At 51.9% G+C, this 26,633-nt stretch overlaps 1 protein-coding gene across 2 annotated transcripts; it reads left to right on the top strand.

Moving 5' to 3' along the window:
• Positions 1-458: 458 nt before the first annotated feature.
• On the top strand, positions 459-26,633 carry Klhl25 (kelch like family member 25). 2 transcript variants are annotated; one of them, XM_021167691.2, is made up of 3 exons: positions 459-571; positions 17,653-19,457; positions 25,185-26,633. In XM_021167691.2, the coding sequence occupies exon 2, from the start codon at positions 17,664-17,666 to the stop codon at positions 19,431-19,433; it is 1,770 nt and encodes a 589-aa protein (XP_021023350.1). In that variant the 5' UTR covers positions 459-571; positions 17,653-17,663; the 3' UTR covers positions 19,434-19,457; positions 25,185-26,633. The 2 variants fall into 2 exon arrangements, with proteins under 2 accessions (XP_021023350.1, XP_021023351.1); XM_021167692.2 differs by having other exon boundaries at positions 468-582.

Genomic DNA, 26,633 nt, shown 5'->3' with positions numbered 1-26,633 from the left:
CAGAACAGCTGAAGCTTAAAGTCCTCTCCCTTGAAATCTGGGGATTCCCAGTATAGACAGGGATTCGTGTCTGTAGAAATTCCCTCGCATCGAAACTAGCCGGGAGTGAAAAAGGATTTCCTTAACATAGGAGCGATTAGATTGCTGGTCTGTAAAAAGATCAACAACGGCTGTGATCGACAAAGACCTTCCTTAAGAGAAGCTCTAGAACAGGTCGTGTAGCTTTCTCCCAACTCTGGCCACCAGAACAGAAAGGCAATGGCCTGTCCCTTTAAGAATCTGGTGGCAGTCGCTTTCCTCTCCCCGCCCCGCCTCCCGCGGCACCGGTGGCCTGGACGACCGTCCCTTTCTTCTCACGCGACTGTATTACGGGTCAGTCGGCCCATCCGTCACAGAGGCGCGGTTTATGATTGGTTGCTGCGCTTCGGGCCGCGAGGCGGGGCGGGAAGGCCGGAGAAACTAGTTTGTTGGCAGAGCCCGTGCGGTTCGGCTACGGGATCGCGGCCGGGACTGGTGAGCCGGCCGGGGGCGGCGGCAGCGGCGGGGACTGCAGAGCCTGTGGGGCCGCACGGTGAGGACCAGGTCGGAACTTGTCACTGGGACAGCGAGCGATCCTGCTCGAGGATCGCCGGGCAGGGCGTAGGACCGCAGGCCCAGTTCACTGGGTCGGGGAAGTGGGTGCTGACCCGGGAGCGCCCCTTGATCGAGCTTGGGGACCCCGTACTGTTAATGTTCAGAGCTCCCGCCAAGGGAATGAATTGTTTTCCAAACGGATGTTACGCGCAGGAGCGGCTACCCTCCCCCGGGAGTGTTTGATTCATTGAGTCCGCTGGTTCTCTTTTTTTAAAAAAAATTACTATTGATCCTAGAAAGAGGAAACTGCTTGTCTTCGAGGATGCGAACCGTGCAGCTTTGTGCACTTCTAGCCAAGGTCCCCGTGACTTGCTTGTACCTAGCCAGGGCCGAGGGATTAAACCAGGGAAGAGTAGACAGCAGGGCCTGGCCGTGTGGCCCGCAGCATAGGGTCCTTCCTGTCTGGAAAGTTGTCTATCAAGGGAGAGTGGTGACACTCCCGGAGCCATACGCCCCTACCTACCCAGGTGGTAGCCGATCTGGCAGGACCGTAGCAAGTCGTCCACCCCACACCCCCGCCATCCCATTCCCCTCCTCCCATGCGTTGCCCTAGCGCGAGAATTCCGCTGTGGTCTACAAATCCCCACTGGACTAGTCTCCTTCATAGCTGTATTAGAAGCTTTTTCCTATTCGGGAATTGTGCCTACTGGGGCACCAGATACTTGGGTGCAAGTGCCTCAAGGACCTCAAAGTGGATTCTCACAGTCTTACATTTTTTTTTTTTTTCTCTCCTGGTTTTAGTCTTGTTATAAACGTCAGGCCAGCCTTGAGCATGAAATCTCTGGTCCCAGCCTCCCGAGAGCTGGGTTTATAAGCAAGTGCCACCGTACCAATCCCGGAGACTTTCTAGAGACTCGAGCACAGGAAGTTGGGGGGAGGGGCGGATTCTCGGGGCTTTGTAGTTCATCTGTACTTGGGGGAGACCAGAGGCCAAGTTGCTTTGGCCAAGTCTGATTGGGCACTAGTTCTCCCTCCATGCTCAGGGCAGGACAAGGTATGCCAGATGTCTGGGCTCTTCACCCTATCCTGGTCTAAGACGGGGAGGGAGGGGCACTTGGCACCTGACCCTCTAGTTTGCTGAGCCTCTTTCATAAGCGGCACAGTTATGCTGGGAGGACTTTTTATGGGTGTTGCTGAAAGCTTGTGTCTGGGGACAGAGGAGGGAGGACCCACGGTGCTCTTATCCTACAGTAGTTTTGGTCCCTCTAAGACAGGGTTTGTGGAGATCACAGACTTTGTCTGTGGAGACCGGCAAAGTCACTTTTGTCCCAGGCCCTGTAATTATTGATATTTCAGCTGAGTCCTTTATCAGCAAGCGAGTCCAGGGAGATTGTTCAAAGGAATTGTGGAGGATGGACAGACGAAACCTTTGTCATGGGCATCGAACTGCAACTGGGTTCCTTGCGCCATGCGGCAGTGCAGGATCCGTGTGCAAGTTGTGTGTTCTACTGTGGCTCCGTTCCTGTTGATGGCATCTTAAGCCTGTGCCACCAGTGTAGGGAGAGAAAAGTAGGAAGACAAAAAGAAATGTCCCTGTGTGTGCTGTGCAGTAAATGCATCCTTCCTGTCTTAGAGGGAGGAGGGTGGCCTGGAGCAGTGAGCTTGCTATGCAGAGACGGCTTTAGTCAAACTAATCATTTGAGCAGATATTGAGACCCTGCTTTCAGAGAGGAGGAGGTACTGGCTCATGGATGGGGACCTTGATGCATCAGTTTGCAGAGCCCCAGGGAGCAGGCAGGTAACAGGAAGCTGGAGAGAAGGATGAAGGCTTCCTGGAGAGAGAAAAGGAAAGCTAGCATGAGCCTACCAAACCTTCATTCCATGCCCTGGCTGCAGCCATTTTTCTAGCCATCCACCCACACTCTCCCAGGGCCAGCTCTAGGATGGGCAGCTGTCCAGGTTCATTGGAGGACCTGGCTTCCCATGCAGTTTCTGGGGGCTCCTGCTCACCAGCTCACTGAGCCCTGAGTTCTTTATTAGCTGGCAGTGTCAGTGTGCCCTGGGCAGGACACACACACACACCCCTATAGAGCTGGCACAAGCCAACAGTGGTGGGCTACAAATGAATTGGCCAATTGAAATGCTAATGTAGTAAGTCCTCTAATGTGGTAAATTTCATAATTGAGTTGCCTTGCTGATCTGCCAGGGAATCCTTTTCAAGGCCAGGAAACACTTGGGAGCTATGTGAGGATGGCCAGGCAGAGGCAAGACTTAAGCATCCTAGCGTACAGAAACCACATCCCAGCAGGACTTGTGATGAGTCTGCTGCTGTCTGGCTGCCACTGCAGGCTTTTTCTCCTTATCAGCAACCATGCCCATGCCCTGAGAACCCTCAGCTCTAAAGACATCTGAAGCTGACACCTGCCTGCCCTGCCAGGTGTCTCTGGGGCTTGTTCGGACTTGGGAGCAGACACTGAAGGGACAGAAAGGTACTCTGAGGTTGGCAGGGTTGCCCCTTAAGTCCCTTCAGCACAGGGTTAGTGGAAGGACCTCAGGTTCTGGTTGGCCTGGGTTCAAATGCTGCCCGTGTCACTGTGAGGCCTCCTGGAGGATGGTGTGAGGTGACACCCTGCACTGTACAGCTCATCCTGGAATGGTGTCTGACTTCTAGTGGGCCACTCATGCCTACCTCCCTGTCCCCTTTGCTCCGTCCTCCTGACACAGCATGGAGGTGTTATCTCCTTCTTGCTCTTAAACCTTTCCCCAGCCCTGCCTTGGTTCCCCCTTGGATGATGAGAGGTAAGCAACTGTGTCCTGTTCTTCTAAGTGACAGTTTCCTGGGCTGAGATGTGCTCATTGCCAAGTGCTTGCCTGCTGTGCACAAAGCCCGGAATCAATCCAGGCAGTGGCTCACACCTGTGCTCAGCCCTTGGCAAGCGGAGGGAGGAGGAGCAGGAGTTCAAGGTAAGCTTGGGGAGCACACAGCACACAGCACTGTCTCAGAGAGGTGCTAGGGTTAAACACCGTTAATCCCAGAACTCAAAGTGCTGCCAGGGCGGGCAGATACGGAACAGTTAGGGATACAAGTGAGATCCTGTCTCAAAAAAAGTGTTAGCTTTGTGGTTTTAGAAATCCAAGTTAGAGCTAGGTGTGGTGGTGCGGTGGTGCGCATCTTTAGTCCCAGCATTTTGACTCCTAGGCAGAGGTTAGCTGGGGCTACACAGTGAGAGCTTGTGTCAAACATGTTAACTGAGAAATTGCACTGTACTTTCCAGGAATTCATAAAATCCTGAGTCTTTTTCCATCCACACTGATCTGCCCCCAAGTTCTGTAGACTCTGTAAGGTTACTCTACTTCATTCAGCTCAGCTGAGGCCTGAGGCTACCTCCACCTTCAGCCCACACTAGGAGCCCTCAGACCTGGAAGCTGTTGTAGAAAGGACACTGCCTAGTAACTGTATGTAGATCCCCTTGCCACTGTGGATTCAGGTAGATGCTTTCCAGGGTGTTCCTGTTAACTCTCTCATTGTCATGTCCCAGGTTCTTGCAAGCTCTCAATGCTAAGCCTTTGTGAGGCTTTCGAGTCGGGCCTTGTGCAGGAGGAGTTGGAGAGTCAGCCTGTGATAGGCAGTGTCAGACAATGCAGAAATCGAGAGCTGGGTGGGCGTTGTGGGCATCAGGTTCTTTCCTTTTTCCACCTGTAGAATAAGGTCTCCAAGCACAAGCTTTCAGCTCCCTTATCTCTGAGTGGAGACTGAGGTCTCCAAAGGGACGGGGCGGGGGGGGGGGGGGCTCTCCCTCCTCCCTTCCAGCCTCCCCTAGTCCCATAACTGCTCCTCAGCTGGGGCTGCTCTGTGAAACTGGGTCAGGGAAGCACTGGTCTGGACCCAGGGGGAGTAGGCATGGGCTCAAAGGAAGGTGGCAGGCAGATGACTCATTCCCAAGGTTTCCCTTGGCTTGTCCTGGGCAGAGAACTGGACATCAAGTGCAGGAGGATCTGGGTGACCCCCTCTCCCTAGTTTCTGGGATGTCTCCTGGGCACAGAGCCAAGGGGGAGAGATGGACAAAGAGCTCAGAGAAGCAGAAGGGATTATAGGGAGCCCAGGGGGGCAGGAGGAGGCAGAGTGCCAGGCGTTGGCAAGGATATGCCTGCAAGACCAGTTGGATGGCTCCTCCTGCAGAGCAGGGCCGTGGGAGAGCTGTGGCTGCCTCAGCGCAGCCTGAGGAGGACCACATCTCCCTGGCTCTCACCCCACCCACCTCAGCCTTGTGGGGAGGAGTAGACTGCAGGGATTGGGGGGGGGGTTAGCAATGCCTAGCTCTTTCTCCCTTCTTGTTGGTACCCAGAAGGGTCAGAACAATGATCAATCTAGGCCAAGTGGAATTAATGTTCTAATTAAGATAAAGAGATTCTCTTCTTGTTCAAACCCCCAAGATGAACTGCTTGCCAGATGTGCATAGCCAGGCCTTTTTGTCTGGGTAGGGGTGAGGGTCAGGAGGCACAGAGCCCTTTTCTAGACAGCCAAGGTAGCAGCACACAGAGTCCAGAGAGAAGCTCCCCATGGGGCCTGAGAGACTGGGCAGTAAGCCCTTATATCTGTGCATGCCCCTGTGTGAATTTACGTTTTGGAAATCTGAAGGAGAAAGGTGTGCTGTTCTGTTCTGAATGGCTTGTCTTGTAGGTGACACTGTGGAGGAAGGTTGGGCTCCAAGAGTTTCCAGAGGACCTTAGCTTGTGGTGAACGGGGTTGGTAGTCAGTGGTCAGAGCTCAGCTAGGGTACGAGTTATAATGTTGAGAGAGTGCCATTGCCTTGCAGGAGAGGAGAGCAAGTGGACATGGTTAGTCTCATTTTCCAGATGCGTCCAGCGAGCATGTTGCGTCATCTGTTTTCTGCCAGGTTCTGGAATTCAGCAGAGAACCGGGTGGTTCCCATTCTCCCCAAGCTCCCATTCATTCAGAGGGGGCTGACAGAAGGCAGAGCCAATAAGTACAGCTACCTCAGAAAGGGCTGCAGGGAAGGTAGCCTGGGCGGTTTGAGGAAGGGGAACAGGACAGGAAGCATCTATGGAGACGAAGTGGTTGGGGGAGGCTTCTCCGGTGACATTTGAACCAGAGAGCTGTGCTAGGTAGGCTGTGTAAAGTTCAAAGGCTGGGATGGCGTGCGTACAAGGCATAGGGCCAGGCTTGCACCGAAGGTCTGTTCTGAAGAGACCAAGGAGAACATTGTGCTTTTAGGTTATATTTCTTGTATACATGAGCAATATAGAAAACCACTATGGGGTGAAAGTCAGCCTCCTCTATGCTCCCAGGTAGAGACTGTGTGTGGAGTCTGATGGTTCTGTACTCCGACCTTCTGCAGTACTAGTCAGCCTCTGTCATTGGATAGAGGGGAGCTCTGTCTCTTTTCATGGCTACATATCAGTCCAACCACAGTCTGACTACCAGCATTCATACTGCCTTCTAACGAGAAACCTTGGGGTGGTCACTTCTCCAGACGTCCAATGAAGTCCTGGAAGCCTGTCATCAGGCATCGTTAAAAGCAGGTATGGCAGGTTACATTCTATTAAAGCCATAAGCCTTTCACAGTTGCTTATTTTCCAACCAAGTGCCTTTCTCCACATTTTTCTTCCACGCTTGATATTATGCACATTTTAAAGCTTAGCTGAAAATGCCAATCTCATTCCTTACCAAAAAAAAAAAAAAAAAAAAAAAAAAATTACAGTCAGCTATCTAGTTTATTCAGGCTTTTTCTTTTGATTCGGCTTTTCCAGAAGATCAGGGTTTTGCCTGCTATTGGTCTACTGGTCTCAGCTGGGGGCTGAATGAAGCTCCTGGCTGTGTGCGCTCATCTGTGAAATGAGGCCCTTTAATCCCTGCCTAGCCCTGCCTAGCCCTGCTCCCTGCTTGCTGCCTTGTGCTCTGTTTGGGAAAGAAAGCATTCCTGAAAGGTCTTTTGCAGCTCAGAAGCTCTGGAACGTCTGGGAGGTACGCCTGAGTGGGAACACTTCTAAACAGTATCTTTAGTGACAAGTGGCTTTGCCTAGGTGAAGTGCAGGTGGCTTATCGTGTGTATTACATGGCACCACGAGGTTCTTTGTTTTCCTGGGGCAAAGAAGCCAAAGCTGTACCAAATGGATACTTGTACTTGACTGGGAGACAGAGAATGTGGAGACTGGAGACTCGAGGAGGAGAGGTAGATCTGAGACTGCTGAAAGCCAGGCTCTGCACATGGTCTCCTTACAGATCTTGTGACTGAAGAGTCAGGATAGCAAGGCTGTATCAACAGCCTGGGTGCCTGATGGAGTGCATTCTTGCTGGGACTCAGTCAGTGCTGGGACATTTGGCCAGGCTCTCCAGTCCTTCCCTGGTGTCTGTGTTCCCTTCCTTCAGGAACAGCAACCCAAAGCATCCAGTTTGGCTGTGACTGCTGCCCTAGGACCTTATAACTCTGCCCCAGAGCGGGTACCCATTAGGATCACCAACCTGACCTATAGGAACAGACATTAGACAGAGAGGATGGGCAGGTGCCAACAGAGGGGACAGTGGGGCCCCCCAAATGCTCTAGTGGGAGGCCTCCTGAAGAGTCTTTGCTATAGTTCCCAAGGGGAGGAGGCTGAAGGATGTTTCTGCAGTTGCGGACCCCTCCCCAGTCTGGGTGTTTGGGACAGATGCAAGGGAGTGCGGCATTCTCCCAAGCAGCTTTTGAGTGGACCCCAGTCTGCTGTGACCCCAGGCTTTGTGGCCAGGCTTCCTCTCAGGCGGAAGCACCCACGGGGGCGGCTCTCTGTGTTGCAGGCAGTTGTAGTTGCTATTTTTATCAACCCAATTAGGACTTTATTTTGAAAGATATAATTACAGGCAAAATGTCAGGGTTTGCCTGGCAGTCACTTGATGCCTAAAGCAGAGCGCATTTGTTTGCGGACATACAGGGGGCTTGCTCAGTGACTTCTTGTGTCTAGAGTTTTCTTTTCCTTTTTTTTTAGACTGGGTCTTATGCAGCCCAGGCTGGCCTCATACTATCATGCTTTGCAGTCAAGGATGACCTTAAACATCTCATCATCCTGCCCTTACCCCCTAAAGAATGGGATTTCAGGTGCGTGACCCCCATTTCCTGTCCATGCAGCTCTGGCCATCAAACCCTGAGTTTTGTGCATGTTAAACAAACAGGACCAACTAGCTACATGCCAGCCCAGCAGTTTTCTTTGAAGTATAAAAGAGGCCTTTGCTGAATTCCTCTAGAGAATTACATGTGAAGCCAGTTGGGGGGGAAGGGGGGGTGTCATGCATGTCCCCTATGGAGGGAGCCTAGGGGACAGGAGTTGGAGCTTTATTAAAATTACTGAAGCTGGGCATGGGCATGCTGGCGCACGCCTTTAGTCCCAGCACTTGGGAGGCAGAGGCAGGCGGATTTCTGAGTTTGAGGCCAGCATGGTCTACAAAGTGAGTTCCAGGACAGCCAGGGCTTTACAGAGAAACCCTGTCTCGAAAAAACAAAAACAAAAACAAAAAACAAAACAAAACAAAAAAATGACTGAGTTCCCATTGGATGCTACCTACTCTGCTAAGTGCAAGGCACAGAGATGAGTAAGAACTGTTAGCATCTAGTGGGTTGTCTCTTTTGGACAAATCCTCCATCCGCCTTTACTGGTTTCAGTCTTGAGGGCCCCTAGGGCTTCCAGGGTAGCCTTCCCCATCTTCAGCTTCACTCTCTGTAGCGTCTCTCACTTTTCTGAGGTCAAGTGGTTTGAAAATACCAAGTGGAAAATTCCAAAAGTAAATGGTGGACAAGTTTTACTGGGTGTGGTGGCCCAGGCTGGCTTCAAACTAGCAATCTTCCAGCCCCAGCTTCCCGGGTTGTAGGATTACAGGAGGAGACCACTACTGCCACGCTGGTCTCTCACCATGCCTAATTTATAAGATTTGGGATCAAACTCAAGGCCTTAGGCTTGTTCAGCGAGCACTTTATTGGCGGAGCTCTCTGTCTTCTCAGCCTAGAAAGCTGTCGTTGCTTTGCTTTTTGCGGTCAGGTCCACCCGGTTTCTTTCCTAAGGGCAAATGTGTGGACCTGAGGGTACGTGTGCATGTGGGTTCCTGCGAGGTGAGAGGTTGTTGACCTTGGGTGTCAAACAGGCACTGTCTACCTTGGTGGTTTTGAAGTATGACCTCACGGTGGCCTGGAACTTACCAAATAAGTTAGGCTGAGCAGCCAGTGAGCCCCAGGTTCTACCTGTCTCTGCCTCACTAGGGCTGAGAGCTGAGAGTGTGTCGTCCCACACATGGCTTTTGTTTGTTTGTTTGTTTTTCGAGACAGGGTTTCTCTGTGTATCCCTGGCTGTCCTGGAACTCACTTTGTAGACCAGGCTGGCCTCGAACTCAGAAACCCACCTGCCTCTGTCTCACGAGTGCTGGGATTAAAGGCGTGCGCCACCATGCCCTGCCACACGTGGCTTCTTAATGTGGGTCTTGGGATGCAGTTCAGGCCCTCATGCCTGCATTGAGCTCTTTATCAATTGAGCCATGATCATCCCAGGGCGATCAACCATTGCACCTGTAACCTTGTCATGTAGGGCAACCTCTCCACAGACTAAGACCACCAGTGGGATCAGGGGCTCTGTCTGAGAATTCTGCCTGCCCAGGGCTAGTGCTGCTGGTGAACGGAGGAGCTGGTGGCAGTGATGGCAGGGGACTGAACCATTAGTGTGTCCCACTGCCGGGCACTTGACATGCTCCAGTTTAATTACAGGATAGAAGCTCAAAGATAGGACACGCGTTTAACTACTACTGTTTTCCAGATGAGAAAACCAGGTATCTTGGTCAGCCTGGGATTTGGAGATGGGGCACTCATCACACAGCTCTTCTGTCAGGCTGCTTGAGGTTGGCGTCCCCTGCTGGGCTTGTGTGCTTTATGGACGGACCACCATCCAAGAGCAGCACTGGAGAACTGAAAATGACTCGTTTTGTTTATAGATAAGGACTCACTCTTAGCTCAGGTTGTCCACCAAATTAATATATAGCCCAGGCTAGCCCAGAACTAAATGATTGATTCTCTGCCTCTCAATTATTGGCATTGTATGTGTGAACCACCTGGCTTAAGTGAATAAACATGGGGCCGGTAGAGATGGCTCAGTGGTTAGGGGCATTTGCTGCCCCTGCAGATGACCTGGATTGGGCTCTCAGCACCCACGTGGCTGCCCATTACCATCTGTAAACCCCAGTTCCAGGGAAGCTCATGCCCATTTGTTCCCACCAAGGCACCAGGCAAGCAGGCGGTCCATAAACACATTCAGGGACAAACACTCATACACATAAAAATAATGTGTTTTTAAAATGTAGGTGTGAAACATACCTTAAAAACATGGCCAACAGTGGGAGCCTGCTGTGTGGGTTTATAATAGGCCTCTGGACATGTCCATTCCTACTCCAGTGGATAGCACTGACATGGGACCTACTGAGCATCTAGCACGTACAAAGGGGACACAGAATCCCACCCTTGGAGCTGCAGACAGAGTGAAGCACAGTAGGCAGTGGTCTGCAGTAGACCACGGTGGCTGTCAGGAGCAGGTCCCTGTGCTCCAGCAGAACAGAGGGTGTGTTCATGTAAGAGACAGACAGATGCCCCTCTTGCTATGGGTGCAGTGCATAGTGAGTGTCTGGAAATGCCTGTTGAATTGGTTTTCTCAGGCTCTACTGTGTGTAAGGTGTGCTGAACAACCAAGAAGGTGGGGGTGTGAGGCAGAGGGATTGTGTGTGTGTGTGGGGACTTGAGCTGGAGAGCTGGGAGGGGAAGAAGCTGGGGTAGGCTGTAGATCTGGAGAGGAGAGAACAGGTTGAACAAGACTTGAACATCCAAATTCATTGAAGGCCTTTGAGCAGGAGAGGTTGAACGTGTGCAAGCATCTGTGAGTGAGGGGCTGTTTATGGGCATCCGTGTATTTGCTGTAAGTATGCATATGTCTGTAATTTGAAGAGACCAGGAAGTATCAGCTGTGAGGCCCAAAGCATGGTCCTGTCCTTTGCTGAGGGAAGCCTGTCGTTTAGGAGGAGAGGGAAATGATGCTGTGGCGAGAGAGACTTCTGACAGTGACAGGAGCAATGGACCTGCTGGGCATCGGAGGGCACCTGAGGGATTCCGGCAGCCCAGTGACTGCCAGGTGCTGCAGGCTGGGGGTGGGGAGGAAGAACGTGAAGAAGTGTGGACCACAAGGCTCACAGCTCATGGTGCTTGGATGCGGGAGGTCCCGGGCTCAGCTGATGTTGATACTGACTCCAGCCCCCATCTTGGGTGTGTGCATGGCAGTTATCCCCCTCCAATACATCCCTTCTGGAGTTTCTGTAAGTTCCAGAGAAAGCGTGGTTAATATGGAGGAGTTTTGCAAACTACTGTCAGAGTGAAGCTCCCTTGAGGGCCCCCAGATCAAAACAGTTTTCTCAGTAATGCTGAGGCATTGCCGGCCTCGATAGCTTTCTCCTGGTGCGCAATGCAGGGAGCCAGTGTCTTCCACGTGACCCATGCACCAGGTTACAGAAGCCTGCTCGGTAAAGGATCCAGTCAAGATGCAGGTTGGGAATGTGGCAGAGTACAAAATTCATTGATATGGGTCAGATCCCACACTTCAGTGGCCCATAAAGAAACCTCCACTGGTCAGGGAAGAGTGGCCCTGGTTATCTGAGAAGATTGTATCTGGGTGAGACTGGCTTTTTTCATGTCCTGTAACCAGCATCACATATCTTAGCAGACTGAAGCCTACAGCAAGGAGAATTCAGCCAGTCAGTGCTGTGGACAAAGTTTCAAATTGATCTATGGAAAGCCACTCTGCCTATGCGAAAATCAATCTCTCTCTCTCTCTCCTCTCTCTCTCTCTCTCTCTCTCTCTCTCTCTCTCTTTTTCTCCTGTGTGTACACATGTGTATGAAGGTGTGCAGTACTACTTTATTGCAGAGACCCATGCAAAGGTAGCTATCAGACCTGTCGTGAGCACTGAGGCTCTCCTGGCTCTTTGGAGACACCTCATCCATCTGTGGATGCTCCTGTCTGGGTGAACTGAAGGAAGATTGCTAAGACTGGAAATGTTGGGTGGGGCAAAGGGGACCTGGTTGATCTCCTAAGAGGTGTTGCTGGCTGCCCTCTTCCTTGTGCTCCTAGACAAGCTTGCAGTCTTGGGGCCAGTGAGGTGGCTGCCATTAAGCCTGAAGACCACAGTTCCATCCTTGGGACCCACATGGTTTATGGAGAGACCAGTATCTGCAAGTTGCTCTCTGGTTTCCACGTTCAATTCGTGGCACATATGTTCCCAACTCCAAAGATAAGAATACTTATAAATGTTTAATTAAGAGAGAGTGAGTATGCAAGCTGAGTCTTGGAGCACGTATGTTCTTTGGGATTGGCAACTTGATCTTCATGGAAGCCAGGGCTCATGGAAACAGAAGGCAATCCTCTCCAGGGACATGACCAGTTATTTTAATCTCATTTATTTTTTTCTGCTCGCTTGTATCGTCCTTACTCCAGGAGGCTCATAGATTTTAATATCCAGGCCAGTGTGTTCCTAATGAATCCATCTGTGGGGCCAGATTGCTGGAGAGGTAGCCTCTCTCTGAGTATCTACGAACCTGTGAGTCCTACAGCCCTACAGAGTGTCTCGTGTTCTGTGTAGGGTGGTGCACTGTTTCTTCTCAGGCTCACTGGCTAAGTGAGAGGAAGGAAATGATTTCGTCAGAGGGGAGAACCTGAGAGAGAGCTCAGGTTGCTTTTCTCTGGCTGGGGTGCTCTCCACTGGCCAGTGGAGAGCTCCCATCTGGAGCTACCGCTGGGTATGGAGATCTGGGCCCAAGACAGTGGAGGGGGGAGCAGGTGGTGTTGTGTGCAAGCTAAGTACCCGCTGCTGCCTGCCCTGATGGCCTTGAGTCTGTGCTAGCTCTCAGGGCTGGAAGAAGCCTCTTTGCTGTAGGGACAGCAGAAGCATGGCAGAAGCGTGGCCTGGCACACAGAACTTGCAATACAATGCAATACATCTGTCTTTCTTCTCCCAAGAATTTATCTCAGGAGGAAACAGCACCTCAACCAAAGCGATGAGACTTGGGTTTGGTGTAAACATGAAAATACAAACCCTTCAAACACCTGAGAACGGATTCCAGAAGAGTCTTGTGTGAGGTGGAGGTTAAAACCGGCATGACAGAGTGGGGATAATGGCTGTGATCTGAGTCTTAGTGTTTTCCATGGGGCTAGGTAGTTTACCTGTGCCGTGTGCCCAGCCCCACTATAACCAGTTAGAAATGTTTATCTGTGGTTAACTGTAGTTGTTCTTGCTGCCTCTTCCCAACCCCCTTCTCTTTCCTCCAGAATTCGCCTATGCCGTTTAGTTTTTAACATTCATGTATTTTGTGTATGTGTACATATATTTGTGTATGTGTTCATATATGTGGAGATCAGAAAGTTAACAAGCGATGGTTCCCTTCTTCCACCATGAGGGTTCTGGGGATCAAATTTAGGTCATCAGGCTTGGCAGCCAGCATCTTAACCCACTGGGCCATCTTTCTGACATAAACTTGATAGTTTAGTTGTAGCCGAAGGTGACCTTGAACTTCTGATCCTGCTGCCTCTAAATTGTCTTCTGAGAATGCAGGTGCATGGTATCACATCCCAAATTATGAAGTGCTGACATCAAATCCAGGGCCATTTGTGTGCAAGCCTTCTGCAAACTGAGCTATAGTCACAGCCTATTATTATTTAGAAGAATAATCGTTTGGTTTGTAGGCATGTCTCTGCACCACTTGCATGCCTGGTGTCTGAGGAAGCCAGAAGAAGGCACTGGGGCCACTGGAGCTGTAGTTCTGATGGTTCTGAACTGCCCTGTGGATACCTGGAACAACAGCCAGTGCCCTCCTCCCATTACATTTTAATACCCTGGGTCCATTTGTATCTGCTTTATATGAGGAAAGAAAATGCTGTCATTGTGTTTTTTGTGTCTAAGAATGGACTATTTTACCCCTAAGAAGGGGCAGCACCCTATCTTCCTCTGCACTCACCTACATGGAAATGCCAGGGTTCAGGGATATTGTTCTAGGGGCTGTCACCTTCAATCTCACTCATTACTGTTGCTTTGTCCTTTATGGCAGAGCTCCTGAGTGTGCGTGTTGCTCTAGGCAGGAACAGGCAGAGGTGGGCACTAAGCATCTTGAATGAGCCTGGCTGGGCATGTGGATCCAACAGCTTTTATGCAAGGCATTGGAGAGCAGCTGGCCAATTCCACGCACACTCTTGGGTTAGTGGACAACTCTGGGTGGCTAGCCTATCCTGTCCCTAAGGCAGCATTTTTTTGACACACACAGAGAGCAGTGACCCGAGGCAGCTCCATATTTGTCACTGAGCTCAGGATAGATATGAATTCATTACTGCTATGGATGTCTTGGGGCACAGGACACAATTGAGTATTCCTTGTCTTAAATAGATAGAGCCTGGGGGAGAAGGGGTGTTGCTTTGTGCAGAGAAAGCAGTCTTGATTCTTGAATCTAGTGACATGCCAGGCTAAGGCCTTCCCCTCCAACCTTGTTCAAGGCAAGTATGTCAAATCTGGAGTCCAATGGCGGTCCTTCCCCGGCCTTGTTGTGTTGGGCTCACATAGAGGTTGTAGGGACCTAAGCCAGAGACCTGGTTCTGCCCTAGTGCCTGTGGGCTTTTAGGCAAATGTGCTAAGGTCTCTGCCTGCTTTCCCAACCTGTGCAGATAGGATTGCCTTGAGTCTGAGGCCCGGGGTTAGATGGGTTAGCACACAAGGCTGTCTGCCAGCAGTTCCGTCTGTGCTGCAGTCTCTCATCTGAGTTACAGGACTACTGGGGCACATGGCAGATTACTCCTGCCTTTCTCTGGCCAGGGAAGCTGTGGGACTGGTTTTGGCCCCTGAGCTAGGAATGAAATGTGTGTCCTTCCAGGGCAGACTCTTAATCTGCGGTGCCATGGACGGGTTTTCCCTCTGACCCAGTGACTGGTGGCATGGTGACAGTTCTTTGGGTCTCTGGGAGTGACCCAAAAGTGGCGTCAATAAGATGACGATTACCACAAGCCTGTGTTTCTGCTAAGACACTGCCATCTGAGGGGTGTTGGCTGCCACAGTGTATCCTCACAGGTCCTGACCAAAACAGGTTGTACTTGGGTCTCAGGATTAAGACTTGTACATGAAATGTTCAGGAATGGTGGCACTGGGGGTGGGGAGTGGAGAGAAAGCCAGTGTTAGATCTTCCTTCCATAGAGTTACTTTTCCCTGTGTGTGTGTGTGTGTGTGTGTGTGTGTGTGTGTGTGTGTGTGTGTGGGCCAGCACCTGAAGGAGAGGGCGGAGCAGCAGGAGGGACGGTGGGTGGGGCAAGGGGAGCAAAGGACAAGGCCATTCGTGAAGAGTTAGCAATGAACATGTTATGTTCGCATTTGTTTATTTTCAAAGATTTATTTCCTTATTTTATGCTTATTGATTGCTCTACCTGCATGTACACCTCCATGCCAGAAGAGGGCATCCCATCCCAGTATAGGTGGTTGTGATCCACCATGTGGTTGCTGGGAATTGAACTCAGGACCTCTGGAAGAGCAGACATTGCTCTTAGCCACTGAGCCATCTCTCCACACCCTCTTCATTTTTTTCTTTCGTTCCTTTTTTTTCCTGAGACAGAGTTCCTCTGTTTATCAGAGCCCTTGCCTTTCCTGGACTCACTTTGTAGACCAGGATGGCCTCGAATTCACAGATAGCCACCTCCTTCAGTGTCCCGAGTGCTGGAATTAAAGGTGTGCACCACCATGCCCGGTCTTTCTTTAAAAATTTGTAAGCACAGCATGGCTCGGTCACTTGGCATTTACCTGTTGGCCCCTTTCTGACCCGAATTCCCTGCTGGGTCCTTTGTAATATTGCTTTATCCTTGCTTGGATTTCAGAGACCTTAAGCTTTTCTCTCCTGCCATGATCTTTCCCTGAGAAGGCAGAGCTGCTTTCCTGGGAAAGGCCCAGTGAGGTCCATGTTCTGAACTGTTCCAGGATTTCCCCTCTATAGTGGAGAAAGTACCAGTCTTGATGGCGTCCATCCGTGTGTGAAACTCCCAGTTCCCACTATAGTCAGCCTGGAGCTTGGTTATCAATTATGGAGGCTAATGTGGGGTTGTCAGGTGCTGAGTGCATAGGGTTGGGGTAGAGCTGGGTGTGGTTTCATATGCCTGTTATCTCAGCAGTTACAGGTGAGGATTGCATGTTTGAGGCTTGCCTGAGCTGCACAGTGAAGCCCTGTATTGAAAAAACAAAGTCTGTGCTCTTTTGCCCATTATAAGGCATTTCTTACCTCCCTTCCTTCCTAACTTTGGGTGCAGGCAAGCTGCGGAGTGAACCGGTGTGGAGAACTCACTTGTGACCTCACTGATCTATGTGGGGAATGATGTCATGGGCATGCCCAGGAGAGGCTAGCACAGCACAGCTGATCTTGACACAGTAGCAGATGGAAGCTAGGCTGTACACCTGTTCGGGTTACAGGTCCTAGAAGTGCGTATGCCCTGCCCTGTGAGCTCAGGGATGAGCGTTAGCTTGCCTTGCTACCCTTGCAGGCAGGAACGTTTGCTGACCTGAATTGGAAATCTGTGCATTACCAAGCCCTGCTTCTCCGTTCATTCTAGACCACAGCTGTGTCAGGCTGTGTGTGATGTGTGGTGCAGGCAGGGCAAGAGATCTGAGCCCTGAGCCATGGAGCTGACACAGGGCTCATCTTATTCTCCCTCTCAGGATTTCAGACTTTCCAGAAGAGCCACTTGTGGCTTGCGCCTGTGGTTCAGTCTTCAGGGGCCACCACAGAAGATGCTGAGTGAGACCCTGTTTCAAGCAAACAAAATCTCCTCATAAAAATTGGCTTAGTGTAAAATGGCACATAACCCTTAGCCCCATAGCTCAGGATGCAGAGGCAAGCTGACCTCTGAGTTCAAGGTCAGTCTGGTCTCAGGAAAACACAACATGTTAAAAAAAAAATCCAAAATGTTTATGCAGAAAATATATAACAGCTGTTATTAACTGTATTTTTGATTTTGAGGCAGTGTCTTTTTTGATACAGGGTCTCTCTGTGTAGCCCTGGCTGTCCCAGAACTCTGTGTAGACCAGGCTGGCCTGACTCATAGAGATCCAGTTCCGCCTGTGTCTGCCTTCCAAGTGCTAATTTATTGCATGTGCCACTTTGCCGACAAGAAAGCTCTCTTTAATGTTTATGAGAGTGCTTATGTCAGGGACTGTGCGCATGAGTGTCGGTTCCCAGGCTGGGCTACCTGAGAGCCAGATCCAGGAGGAGCAGCACACTGCTATTAGCTGCCGAGCTACCTGTCCAGCCCCCTTTCATAGTGTGTGGGTGCTTTGCCCACATGCATTGTGTCTGTTCCAGGTTCATGCTCAGGGGGTCTCCAAGAGGGCATCAGAGGGTTGTGAGCTACCTACCACACGGGTACTGGAAATCAAACTCAAGTTCCTTGGAACAACAGCCAGTAGTTTTAACTGCTGAGTCATCTCCCCTGCCTTCCTTTGTATTCTTGAATGTAAAGCAGGCTATGTGCCTTAATCTTCAGGGAAAGAGGGTGTCTTGTTTTTGTGGCATGGGGGTCTGGAGCTAGGGTCTTGTGGGTGTTAGGCAAGCACTTTGTACACCGAGGCCTGGCCTACTTAAGTGAATAAAAGTGTATATAAAAAAAGAGTATATAAAGGGCTGACAGTGGGAGGATCTGTGTGAGGCCTGGTGTCTGGGGTGATCTGTGACACTGGCGCAGTCATGGGCTTGTGTTTTATACCCAGCTAGATTGACTTGTTTAATGAGGGCGATCACAAACTGACTGCCACACATTGACCTGTGTCTTGTGGGACTGGAAAGATGTCCTTGCTGAGCATCACTGCCTGGGTGTACCTCAAGTACCTCAGCCTTGAAGTCCTTCCCTGCAATTCTAGGACACTTGACCTGGAAACTGCCACGGAGGAGAGGAAGAGGGTGGGGCACTGGAGTTGAGCATGAAAAGGTTGCTTGCTGTCCAGAGGGCCTGGGGGCAGCAGATTTGGTACTGATCAGTGTCACTCCCCCTGCAGGTTGGTACACGATGTCAGTCAGTGTTCACGAGACCCGCAAGTCGCGGAGCAGCACGGGCTCCATGAACATCTCAGTTTTCCACAAGGCTTCACACCCTGACTGTGTGCTGGCCCACCTCAACACTCTGCGCAAGCACTGCATGTTCACGGATGTCACACTCTGGGCTGGTGACCGAGCCTTTCCTTGCCATCGTGCGGTGCTGGCTGCCTCCAGCCGATACTTTGAGGCCATGTTCAGCCACGGCCTGCGGGAAAGCCGGGATGATACAGTCAACTTCCAGGACAACCTGCACCCTGAGGTGTTGGAGCTGCTGCTGGACTTTGCCTACTCTTCTCGCATCGTCATCAATGAGGAGAACGCGGAGTCACTGCTGGAGGCCGGTGACATGCTGCAGTTCCATGATGTCCGGGATGCAGCTGCCGAGTTCCTGGAGAAGAATCTTTCCCCCTCCAACTGCCTTGGCATGATGGTGCTGTCTGATGCCCACCAGTGCCGACGGCTCTACGAGTTCTCATGCCGAATGTCCCTGGTGCACTTTGAGACCGTGCGGCAGAGCGAGGACTTCAACAGTCTCTCTAGGGACACGCTGTTGGACCTCATCTCCAGAGACGAGCTGGAGACTGAGGATGAGCGTGTGGTCTTTGAGGCCATCCTGCAGTGGGTGAAGCATGACTTAGAGCAGAGGAAGGCCCACCTGCCCCTGCTCCTGCGTAACGTGCGACTGGCCCTGCTGCCCTCAGACTGCCTGAAGAATGCTGTATCTGGAGAGGCCCTCCTCATGGCGGACGAGTGCACCAAGCTCATCTTAGACGAGGCCTTCCGCTGCAAGACCAAGATCTTGCTGAATGATGGTGTGGTCACCAGTCCCTTTGCCCGGCCTCGCAAGGCAGGTCACACACTGCTCATCTTGGGAGGCCAGACCTTCATGTGTGACAAGATCTACCAAGTGGACCACAAAGCCAAGGAGATTATCCCCAAGGCGGATCTGCCGAGCCCCCGGAAGGAGTTCAGTGCTTCAGCGATTGGTTGCAAGGTCTATGTGACTGGAGGCAGGGGCTCTGAGAATGGGGTCTCTAAGGATGTCTGGGTGTATGACACTGTCCATGAGGAATGGTCTAAGGCCGCCCCTATGCTGATTGCCCGCTTTGGCCATGGCTCAGCCGAGCTGGAGAACTGTCTTTATGTGGTGGGGGGGCATACATCCCTAGCAGGTATTTTCCCTGCCTCCCCTTCTGTCTCCCTGAAGCAAGTAGAGAAATATGACCCTGGGGATAATAAGTGGACTATGGTGGCCCCCATGAGAGACGGTGTCAGCAATGCCGCGGTGGTGAGTGCCAAGCTGAAACTCTTTGTGTTTGGAGGGACCAGCATCCACCGAGACATGGTGTCCAAAGTCCAGTGTTTTGACCCCTCAGAGAACCGGTGGACAATCAAAGCAGAGTGTCCCCAGCCCTGGCGATACACAGCCGCCGCTGTCCTGGGCAGCCAGATCTTCATCATGGGAGGCGATACAGAGTACACAGCAGCTTCAGCCTACCGCTTCGACTGTGAGACCAACCAGTGGACGCGGATTGGGGACATGACAGCCAAACGCATGTCCTGTCATGCCGTGGCTTCAGGCAACAAGCTGTATGTGGTGGGAGGCTACTTTGGGACCCAGAGGTGTAAGACCCTGGACTGCTATGACCCTACTTCAGACACATGGAACTGCATCACCACTGTGCCCTACTCTCTCATTCCCACGGCCTTTGTTAGCACCTGGAAGCATCTGCCTGCATGAAAGGCGCCTTCGGAGCCCAGCCAGGTGAGCCCTCAGGAGGGCTGGAACCCTCTGGCTTATCTCTGCTCTTGGCAATGATTATCACATCTCCCAGGGTCTGATGAACATCAGGGTAATGGGATTTAGGGACAGACGGTCTGTTCATATCTTACCAGTTATGGGTTTGTCAGTGGGAGAGGTAGTGTCTGTCTTCTGTGTGCAGTGTAGGGACAAAGGCCCATGTAAACCAGCAGCCATTCTGACCAAGTGAGGTCTGACAAAGTGAGGTGGCTGTTCTGATCCTCAGACGGGGCCTACCACAGGACAGGTGTCTGTGAGCCCCGCTGCTATTGTCAGTACTGTGAGTGAATAAAGTCATAAGAAGACACAAGTCTGGCTGAAGGAGAAGCAAGTGACTTATCAGGTGTTCTTTGGGGAGCAGAGGCATGGGAGAGACTCTCTCTCTCTTTTAAAGATGTATTTATTTTATGTATGTGAGTACACTGTAGCTGTACGGATGGTTGTGAGCCATCGTGTGGTTGCTGGGAATTGAACTGAGTCCTCTGTTCGCTCTGGCCCTGCGCACTCTGGCCCCTTTAGTATTACATGTAAGTACACTGTAGTGGCTTCAGACACGCCAGAAGAGGGCATCAGATCTCATTACGGATGGTTGTGAGCCATCGTGTGGTTGCTGGGATTTGAGCTCAGTGCTCTTAACCGCTGAGCCATCTCACCATCCCCCATGGGTGAGACTCTTAAGAGACAGGTCTATAGTGGCACAGAGCTTGGGAAGGGACAGCAGAGTGAGGTCTGCATTGGTGCTGCCCTTTACTGAGAGAGGCCAGCCTGCTAGTGTGTTCTTGGGAGCGGCTGGCATGGTTGGCTTGTAGGAGCCTGAGGTTTTATGGCCAAGGTCCTAGAACAGTCAGCTTAATACTAGACCTTGTCTCCTGCTCCAGTTCAAAGTCTTTCTGGGGACGAAGCATGATGCGGGGCGGACTCCCATGGGTCAAGGCAGAGTGGGGGTACAGGCCTGCTGAAAGTGAGGAAGCCTTGTAAGAGGAACCTCCTCCTCCCCTCCTCCCCGCTGGCCTCCTGCTTTGTGCTCCTGTGGCGTAAAGGGCGGAGCTGGGAAGCATCCTCAGCCTGTGAACCTGTGGGTCAGACTGCACCGCACCGGGAAGCAGTGCTCCTGAGCTGAGCCTGCCGGTGGACTGAGCTGAGTTCAGGGTGAGGCAGCTCCTGCTGATTCTCTGCAGCTTGCTTCAGCTCTAAGCAGGAGCAGCTGGCTCCTGAGCAGACAGAACGAGACTTGACTCTCCTAAGACTTTTGGGCTTTTTATTTTTCCTCCCAGAGGAAGGTAGCAGTGTCTAGGTCCTGAGGAGAGCAAGATTCAAAGGGATAATGGCATTCTACTAATTGTCTATTCCTGTCACTGGTGCAATGTCACCTGTGGGATGGAGTCACCTGTGAGTGTAGTCACCTGTGGGGTGGAGTCACCTGTGGGGTGGAGTCACCTGTGGGTGGAGTCACCTGTGGGTGGAGTCACCTGTGGGTGGGGTCACCTGTGGGGTGGAGTCACCTGTGGGTGGAGTCACCTGTGGGGTGGAGTCACCTGTGGGTGGAGTCACCTGTGGAGTGGAGTCACCTGTGGGTGGAGTCACCTGTGGGTGGAGTCACCTGTGGGACTGAATGGTTACTCATGTCCATGACCCTATTTGCCTCTGGAGCCTGAACCTACTTCTGCCTCAGGAACCTACTTCTGCCTTACCCTCTCCAGCAGAGGCTCTACTGTGTCTTGTCTCTGCCCGTGAGAGCAGCAGCTAGGCTGAGTCTGGTCCTGCACATGTCGTTAGGAGCTGCTCTGCTTTGGGTTAGGCTCAGGCCTCTTGCTACTGACACCCTGTTGGCTTCTTGATCCTGGGCAGGCTTAGCTTCCAGAGTCTGGGTGTTCTCATCTGGGAAAGGGAAACTCTTAGACACAGTTCTCAGATGCTGTGAGGGTTGTTTTTAGTCCCTGGCCTGTCCCTACAGTTGTCACTCCCATGTGACTAGGACAGCTAGTGTCCTGAGTTCTGGACAAGCTTTAGTCACTAGCCTGCTGTATATGAGGAAGCAGGCACAGACGGAGTCAACCTCAGATTCAGTCAGGTAGGAAGGCACACTCAATCCCAGTGCATGTCCTCAGGATGGCAGTGAGGATCCCCACGGACTTAGGCCTCCTGAGTTCTCGGGGGCCCCAGCAGTCTGGTCACCCAGGGCACTTTCTCCTCCATCAGACAGACCTGGCCTCTGTCTCCACGGCTGATCCAGAGTGTTCCTGTTCTCCACAGGCTCCTCTTGTCAACTTTTCCCCACAGGTCAAGGGCAGACCCACAGCAGAGCAGCAGGAGGAGAAGCTGGCATGTAGCACGTGCCTGGCACTTCTGGGCGCCCTCTCCACTCCTCAGCCTCCATGGCATGTGGATGCAACTAAGCTACAGACCATGGCCTGTGGGATGGCCCAGTATAGGAGAGGGCCAGGCACCTTAAAAGAGTGAAGGGCAGAAGGGGACAAAACACAGCATGCCTGCTACCTCCATGTACATTCCTGCCATGGGACAGTAGGGGAGTCGCCGGTAATACCATGGCACTAACCCATCAGCTGGTCTCTGTCCCCTTTCAATAACTGATCCAGGTTGTGGGGAGCCATTCTGGACTCCCTGGACAGATGGAAGTCAGTTCCAGGTAGTAAACAAGCCCATGTTTGGATGGCACGCCCCTAATCCCTGATTGGCTGAGCAAACCTGCCTGGTGAGGTGCTGTGACCTGTGGTGATTGGTGGGGGCGTAGTTGTGGCTGGAGTGGGGGAAAAACAAAGTGGAGATACCCAGAGAGGCTCGGGGGAATTGGAAGGGGATTTTGTAAAGAGTAGCTGCCTGAGTAAACTGCTTTAAGAAGAACCTGTGGTTGCGTCTTGCTTGCTGGTCAAGAGGGACTCGAAACCAGGTAACCTACCTCTTCTGCCAGTTACCCATTAGGGAAGTCCTGGCAAAAAGTGCCACCATCCCTATCCCCTGGAAGCTCCCCCGGGCCTGTTTTTTTTAGATCTACTAGGTCCATCCTTATGGGCTCCAGAGTAGTTCCAGGGACTACCAGCAGTAGTCCCTGAAGCCCCTGCTCGGTGCCCCAGGGACTCCCTCTTGCCCCCATTCCTGCGGGACCCCCCCCCCCCCCCACACACTGGACACGTCCTTTTCTCCTTTTCTTTTCCTCTGAGGCTTCCTCAAAGCTACTTAAGTGAGGCCCAACTTCACACATTCTTCTTGCTTCCCAACCAACCAACCAACCAACCTCTCACTGTGGCGGACAGCTGGCTCACTTTATCCTGTTAATTAATGTGACTACAAAGAGACACCCAGCACAAGACCGAGGGCTTCCTCCAGCTCTTATGGATAGGCCTGCTGGCAGGAGAGTATCTTGGTGGTGTCCTTCATGCAACCATCACTTGTGCCTGTGTGAGACCTGAGAAGAAAAAGAGAAGCACAGGTAGAGACTATATCAAATCATGGGCAGGGTGGGGTTTTGCCAAGGCCAGCCATGCGCTGGAGTGCTGACCAAAACACAGCGTGAGTCTACAGAACACAGCTTGAGTCTACTGTTCAGCTGAAGGGTCGTGTTTCACAGATGAGAAAGCTAGGCTACAGAGAGGAAACGGACAGAATTAGGGGCACAGTCCTTGACGTGGAGTCATTCACCTGGAGCCCTCACAGGAGCCAGGCAGCACGGCTCCCACCAACCATTACGCCTGTAAGCATATGGAGTGCTGGATGGGCCCCGGTATGCGCATTGTCCTTCCGTGGCACTCTCCTGCCAGCTAGGCCTGTCTTGCAAAGCTGGTGGAACACACACATGAAGAGGAACTGTCCTTTTGGCCACGAACTCACATCCCCTGCTGCATCCTCAATCACTTGGTGCATCAACAGTTGCCGTGGAACACACACATTCCCACCCCCCAGCCCCCACTCCCTCCCAGTCCTTGCTCTGTTTATTTCTTTGTAGTGCCATTGAGGTAGGATCAGATGGGCCAGCAGTCTGTGCCACGGGGGTTCAGAATCTTCGAGTGTTTTAGGACTGTTAGGGACCTCAGGACCCTGCCAGTGTCTAGGACATTGAGGACCTGGGGATGACAGACTCCCTGTGGATCAGTACCAGCCTGCCCCTCGGAACTGTAGCAGTGCTGGGGGCATAGCTCAGTGATGGAAAGCTTCCACAGAGCCTCAATACTAGCATATATTTTTGCTCTAATGTTTTGTAAACACAGAACTAGAGAAGTTCCTTTGTATTGGGGGTTTCACTACTGAACACCAGTGGACAGGTTACATAGGTTTTGCTTCCTGCGGTGCCTGTGTGAGGACACAGCTCAGTTACAGAGCCTGTGAGCCCATGAGCCCATGAGCACCTCTAGCCAGTCAGATGGGAGCAGTGTTTCTTTTCCTGTCACAGGCATTCCTTTCTGTCTCAGAGCCACCTTGTGGGAGAGGTGTGTCTGCACTCCTGTCTAGCCCTTGCCAGCCCTGCAGGCTGTCTGAACTTTATGAGTTCAGGAGATGTTAGCTTTGCTACTATCACTTTCTAGACTCAAATGCTAAGCCACAACCTCCTTAGGGGCAGCCTAGGACTAGGCTAGGGTTTTCCTAGGGTGGCCCTGGGGTTCAGCAGTATTAGTGATCATCAGTAAATAAATCAGTGTTTGCTTCTTGCTTCCTGAACATTCTCCATGAAGCCTTCAGTGGGTTGGGGGGGAGTGGGGGAGGAAGTGGGGACTGGTTCCTGAATCCTTCTCTGGGCAGGTAGATATCCACCATCATTTCCATGTCAACTGTTGATCCTCTAAGTGATTGAAGATGCAGCAGGGGATGTGAGTTCATGGCCAAAAGGACAGTCCCTCCTCATTCACCACTACATCCCAGTACCCTGTCCCATGGCCTGGCATCTAGAGGCTGTGGTGGATTTTTGTCCAGGTCACAAAAGAGCATGCCTCTTGTTGTCCACAGCCTGTCACCTGCCCTCCATCATACCTGCCTTCCTCCTAGCCCACAGACTCTGCCTATCTCCTGAGCCTTTTTCTTTCTTCCTTTTTAAAAAAGATTTATTTATTATATATAAGTACACTGTAGCTGTCTTCAAACACACCAGAAGAGGCTATTAGATCTCCTTACAGGTTGGGAGCCACCATGTGATTGCTGCGATTTGAACTCAGGACCTTCAGAAGATCAGTCAGTGCTCTTAACTGCTGAGCCACCTCTCCAGCCCCCTCCTGAGCCTTTTTCATCTCATTGGTCCACATTTGTTTACATTTTGAAAGCATTGCATTTCCTCACAGGGCCATTATGTTCCTCTGTTCTCCCATCTTCTCATCAATTCTTCCCATACTCCACACCTAAATAAAAATAAAGGTCCTGGCTCCTATTTCAGTGTAGAAGTCGCCCATTGCCTTCAGCACTTTCTGGTGCAACCACCACGTGATTGTGTAAGTCTGCAGTTTCTCAAGGGTAGATGAAGCCTAGCTGCATTTGCTCCTGGGTCTCCTGTATAAGAGGCTCCTTAGAGTCACAGACAGAGGGAGCACAGGCTGCTGGGTGACAAATGGTAGCTCTCGGTCCTGAACTGTGGAGGGCTACACGGGTAGCTGTGTCACAGCCTGAGTCCCAGCCCTGGGGGCTATTGAGTCTGGCCATGCTGTGAGGGCAGTGTGGGCTTTCATCTTCTCCCTCTGTTTTATCCCACAGACTGTGTGGTTCCTCCTGCCTGGGCCAGAAGCTGACAGCTCCAGCCCCGGGTGGCAGCAGCTCAAGCTGTCCTTAACTCTAGGCAGAGAAATGAAGTTCTCCAGCGTCACCTGTGCTCTTGTGTCCAAAGCTGCCAGCGGCTCGTGTGGAGAGAAGCGTCCAGAGGCACGGGCTGGCACCAGCAACCTACGACATTCGTGCAGAGCCTTGAGGCTGATTGTCACCCAGGCCTGGCAATGGCTAACAGGGAAGAGCAGGGGTCCCTTGGCCCCAGCAGCACAGCCTTTGACTGCAGGGCTGCCTGTGGGAGGTGGGAATGCTTCTTCATAGTGTCCTGGACATCAGGGAGCATAGTCCAACTGACAGACATATTTTATAAGGGACAGAACCCCCAGGGCAACCCGGCCTCAGGTGGTACCCACAAGGCTTCATCAACAGATGGTACCAAACCCCTAAGGTCAATGGGAGATCGCCTGTATGCCCTCTGTCAAGCACTAGCTCCCCCTCCTAAGAGGCGACTTCTGGGAAGCTTCCATGGACATAGGGCAGATGCCTGTGACCAGCCAGACACTGCTAAGGGTCCCCCAGCAGGACTCTAGGTCCCCGAGAGCTGGTAGGGGCCTGGTGCTTGCCCTCCTTAGAGGCACAGAAGAGCAGCAGGATATACCTGCCAGTAGTACTGGGCCTCTTTTCTGGACACCCACCTGCCTTAGTCCTGTGTCCTGCCTGTTCCATAAGAGGGCAGACATGAGTCGAATGGCAGAGGGACCCCATGGTCACTGCAGTTTGCACAGAGGTTGTATTGCTGTCATTGTGGATCTAGGACCAAGGCTCCCATCACGCCCGCTATCCTTGGCACCAGCTGGCAGCCTGAATCCTGTCTGATTTTATTCCTTGAGCTCAGAAAGAAGGATCCGAAGAAACTTCTCAAATGTGTTTCTCACGGATTCCTCCCCAGTGTCTCCCCTGCATTAGGTTCTCGGAGACACTTTCTTCTTCTGCCAGTGTGGATACCAGGCTCATCCCTTGTTTGTCTAGTGCTCTTGGTTTCTGGCACAAGATGGGGAGTGTTCCATAGTTGGTGGCTTCCCATTACTGCATCAGGACGGAGCATCCAGAGTGGGTTCTGCTCTGGACAGAAGTGGAGCTGCAGTACAGACCAGTTTGGTCAGCCTTCAAGGTCCTCACAGCTCAGCCTAGTACTGCTGGTGTAGGTGACTTAGTCACACACTGGCCCTCATCTGAGGTCCAGCTGGCTTCCCATTCCACCTCAGGGACAGTCTTGCTGGAAAACTACTGGCTCCTGGCCTGTGGACTATGCCATCTGTACTAATCGGTCTGCACAGCACAGAGGACCTAGCCATGGTGCTTGCCTGAGCATGGGTGTTGCTTTTATTAGTTTCTAACTTAATAAAAGTGCGGACGTTCTTGATCTCCTTTGGGTTCTGA

The sequence above is a fragment of the Mus caroli genome, unplaced genomic scaffold (assembly GCF_978045245.1).
Source record: "Mus caroli unplaced genomic scaffold, Mus_caroli_1 scaffold_8, whole genome shotgun sequence".
Classification (NCBI taxonomy): Eukaryota; Metazoa; Chordata; class Mammalia; order Rodentia; family Muridae; genus Mus; species Mus caroli.
This window is presented reverse-complemented; position numbering and strand designations above follow the sequence as displayed.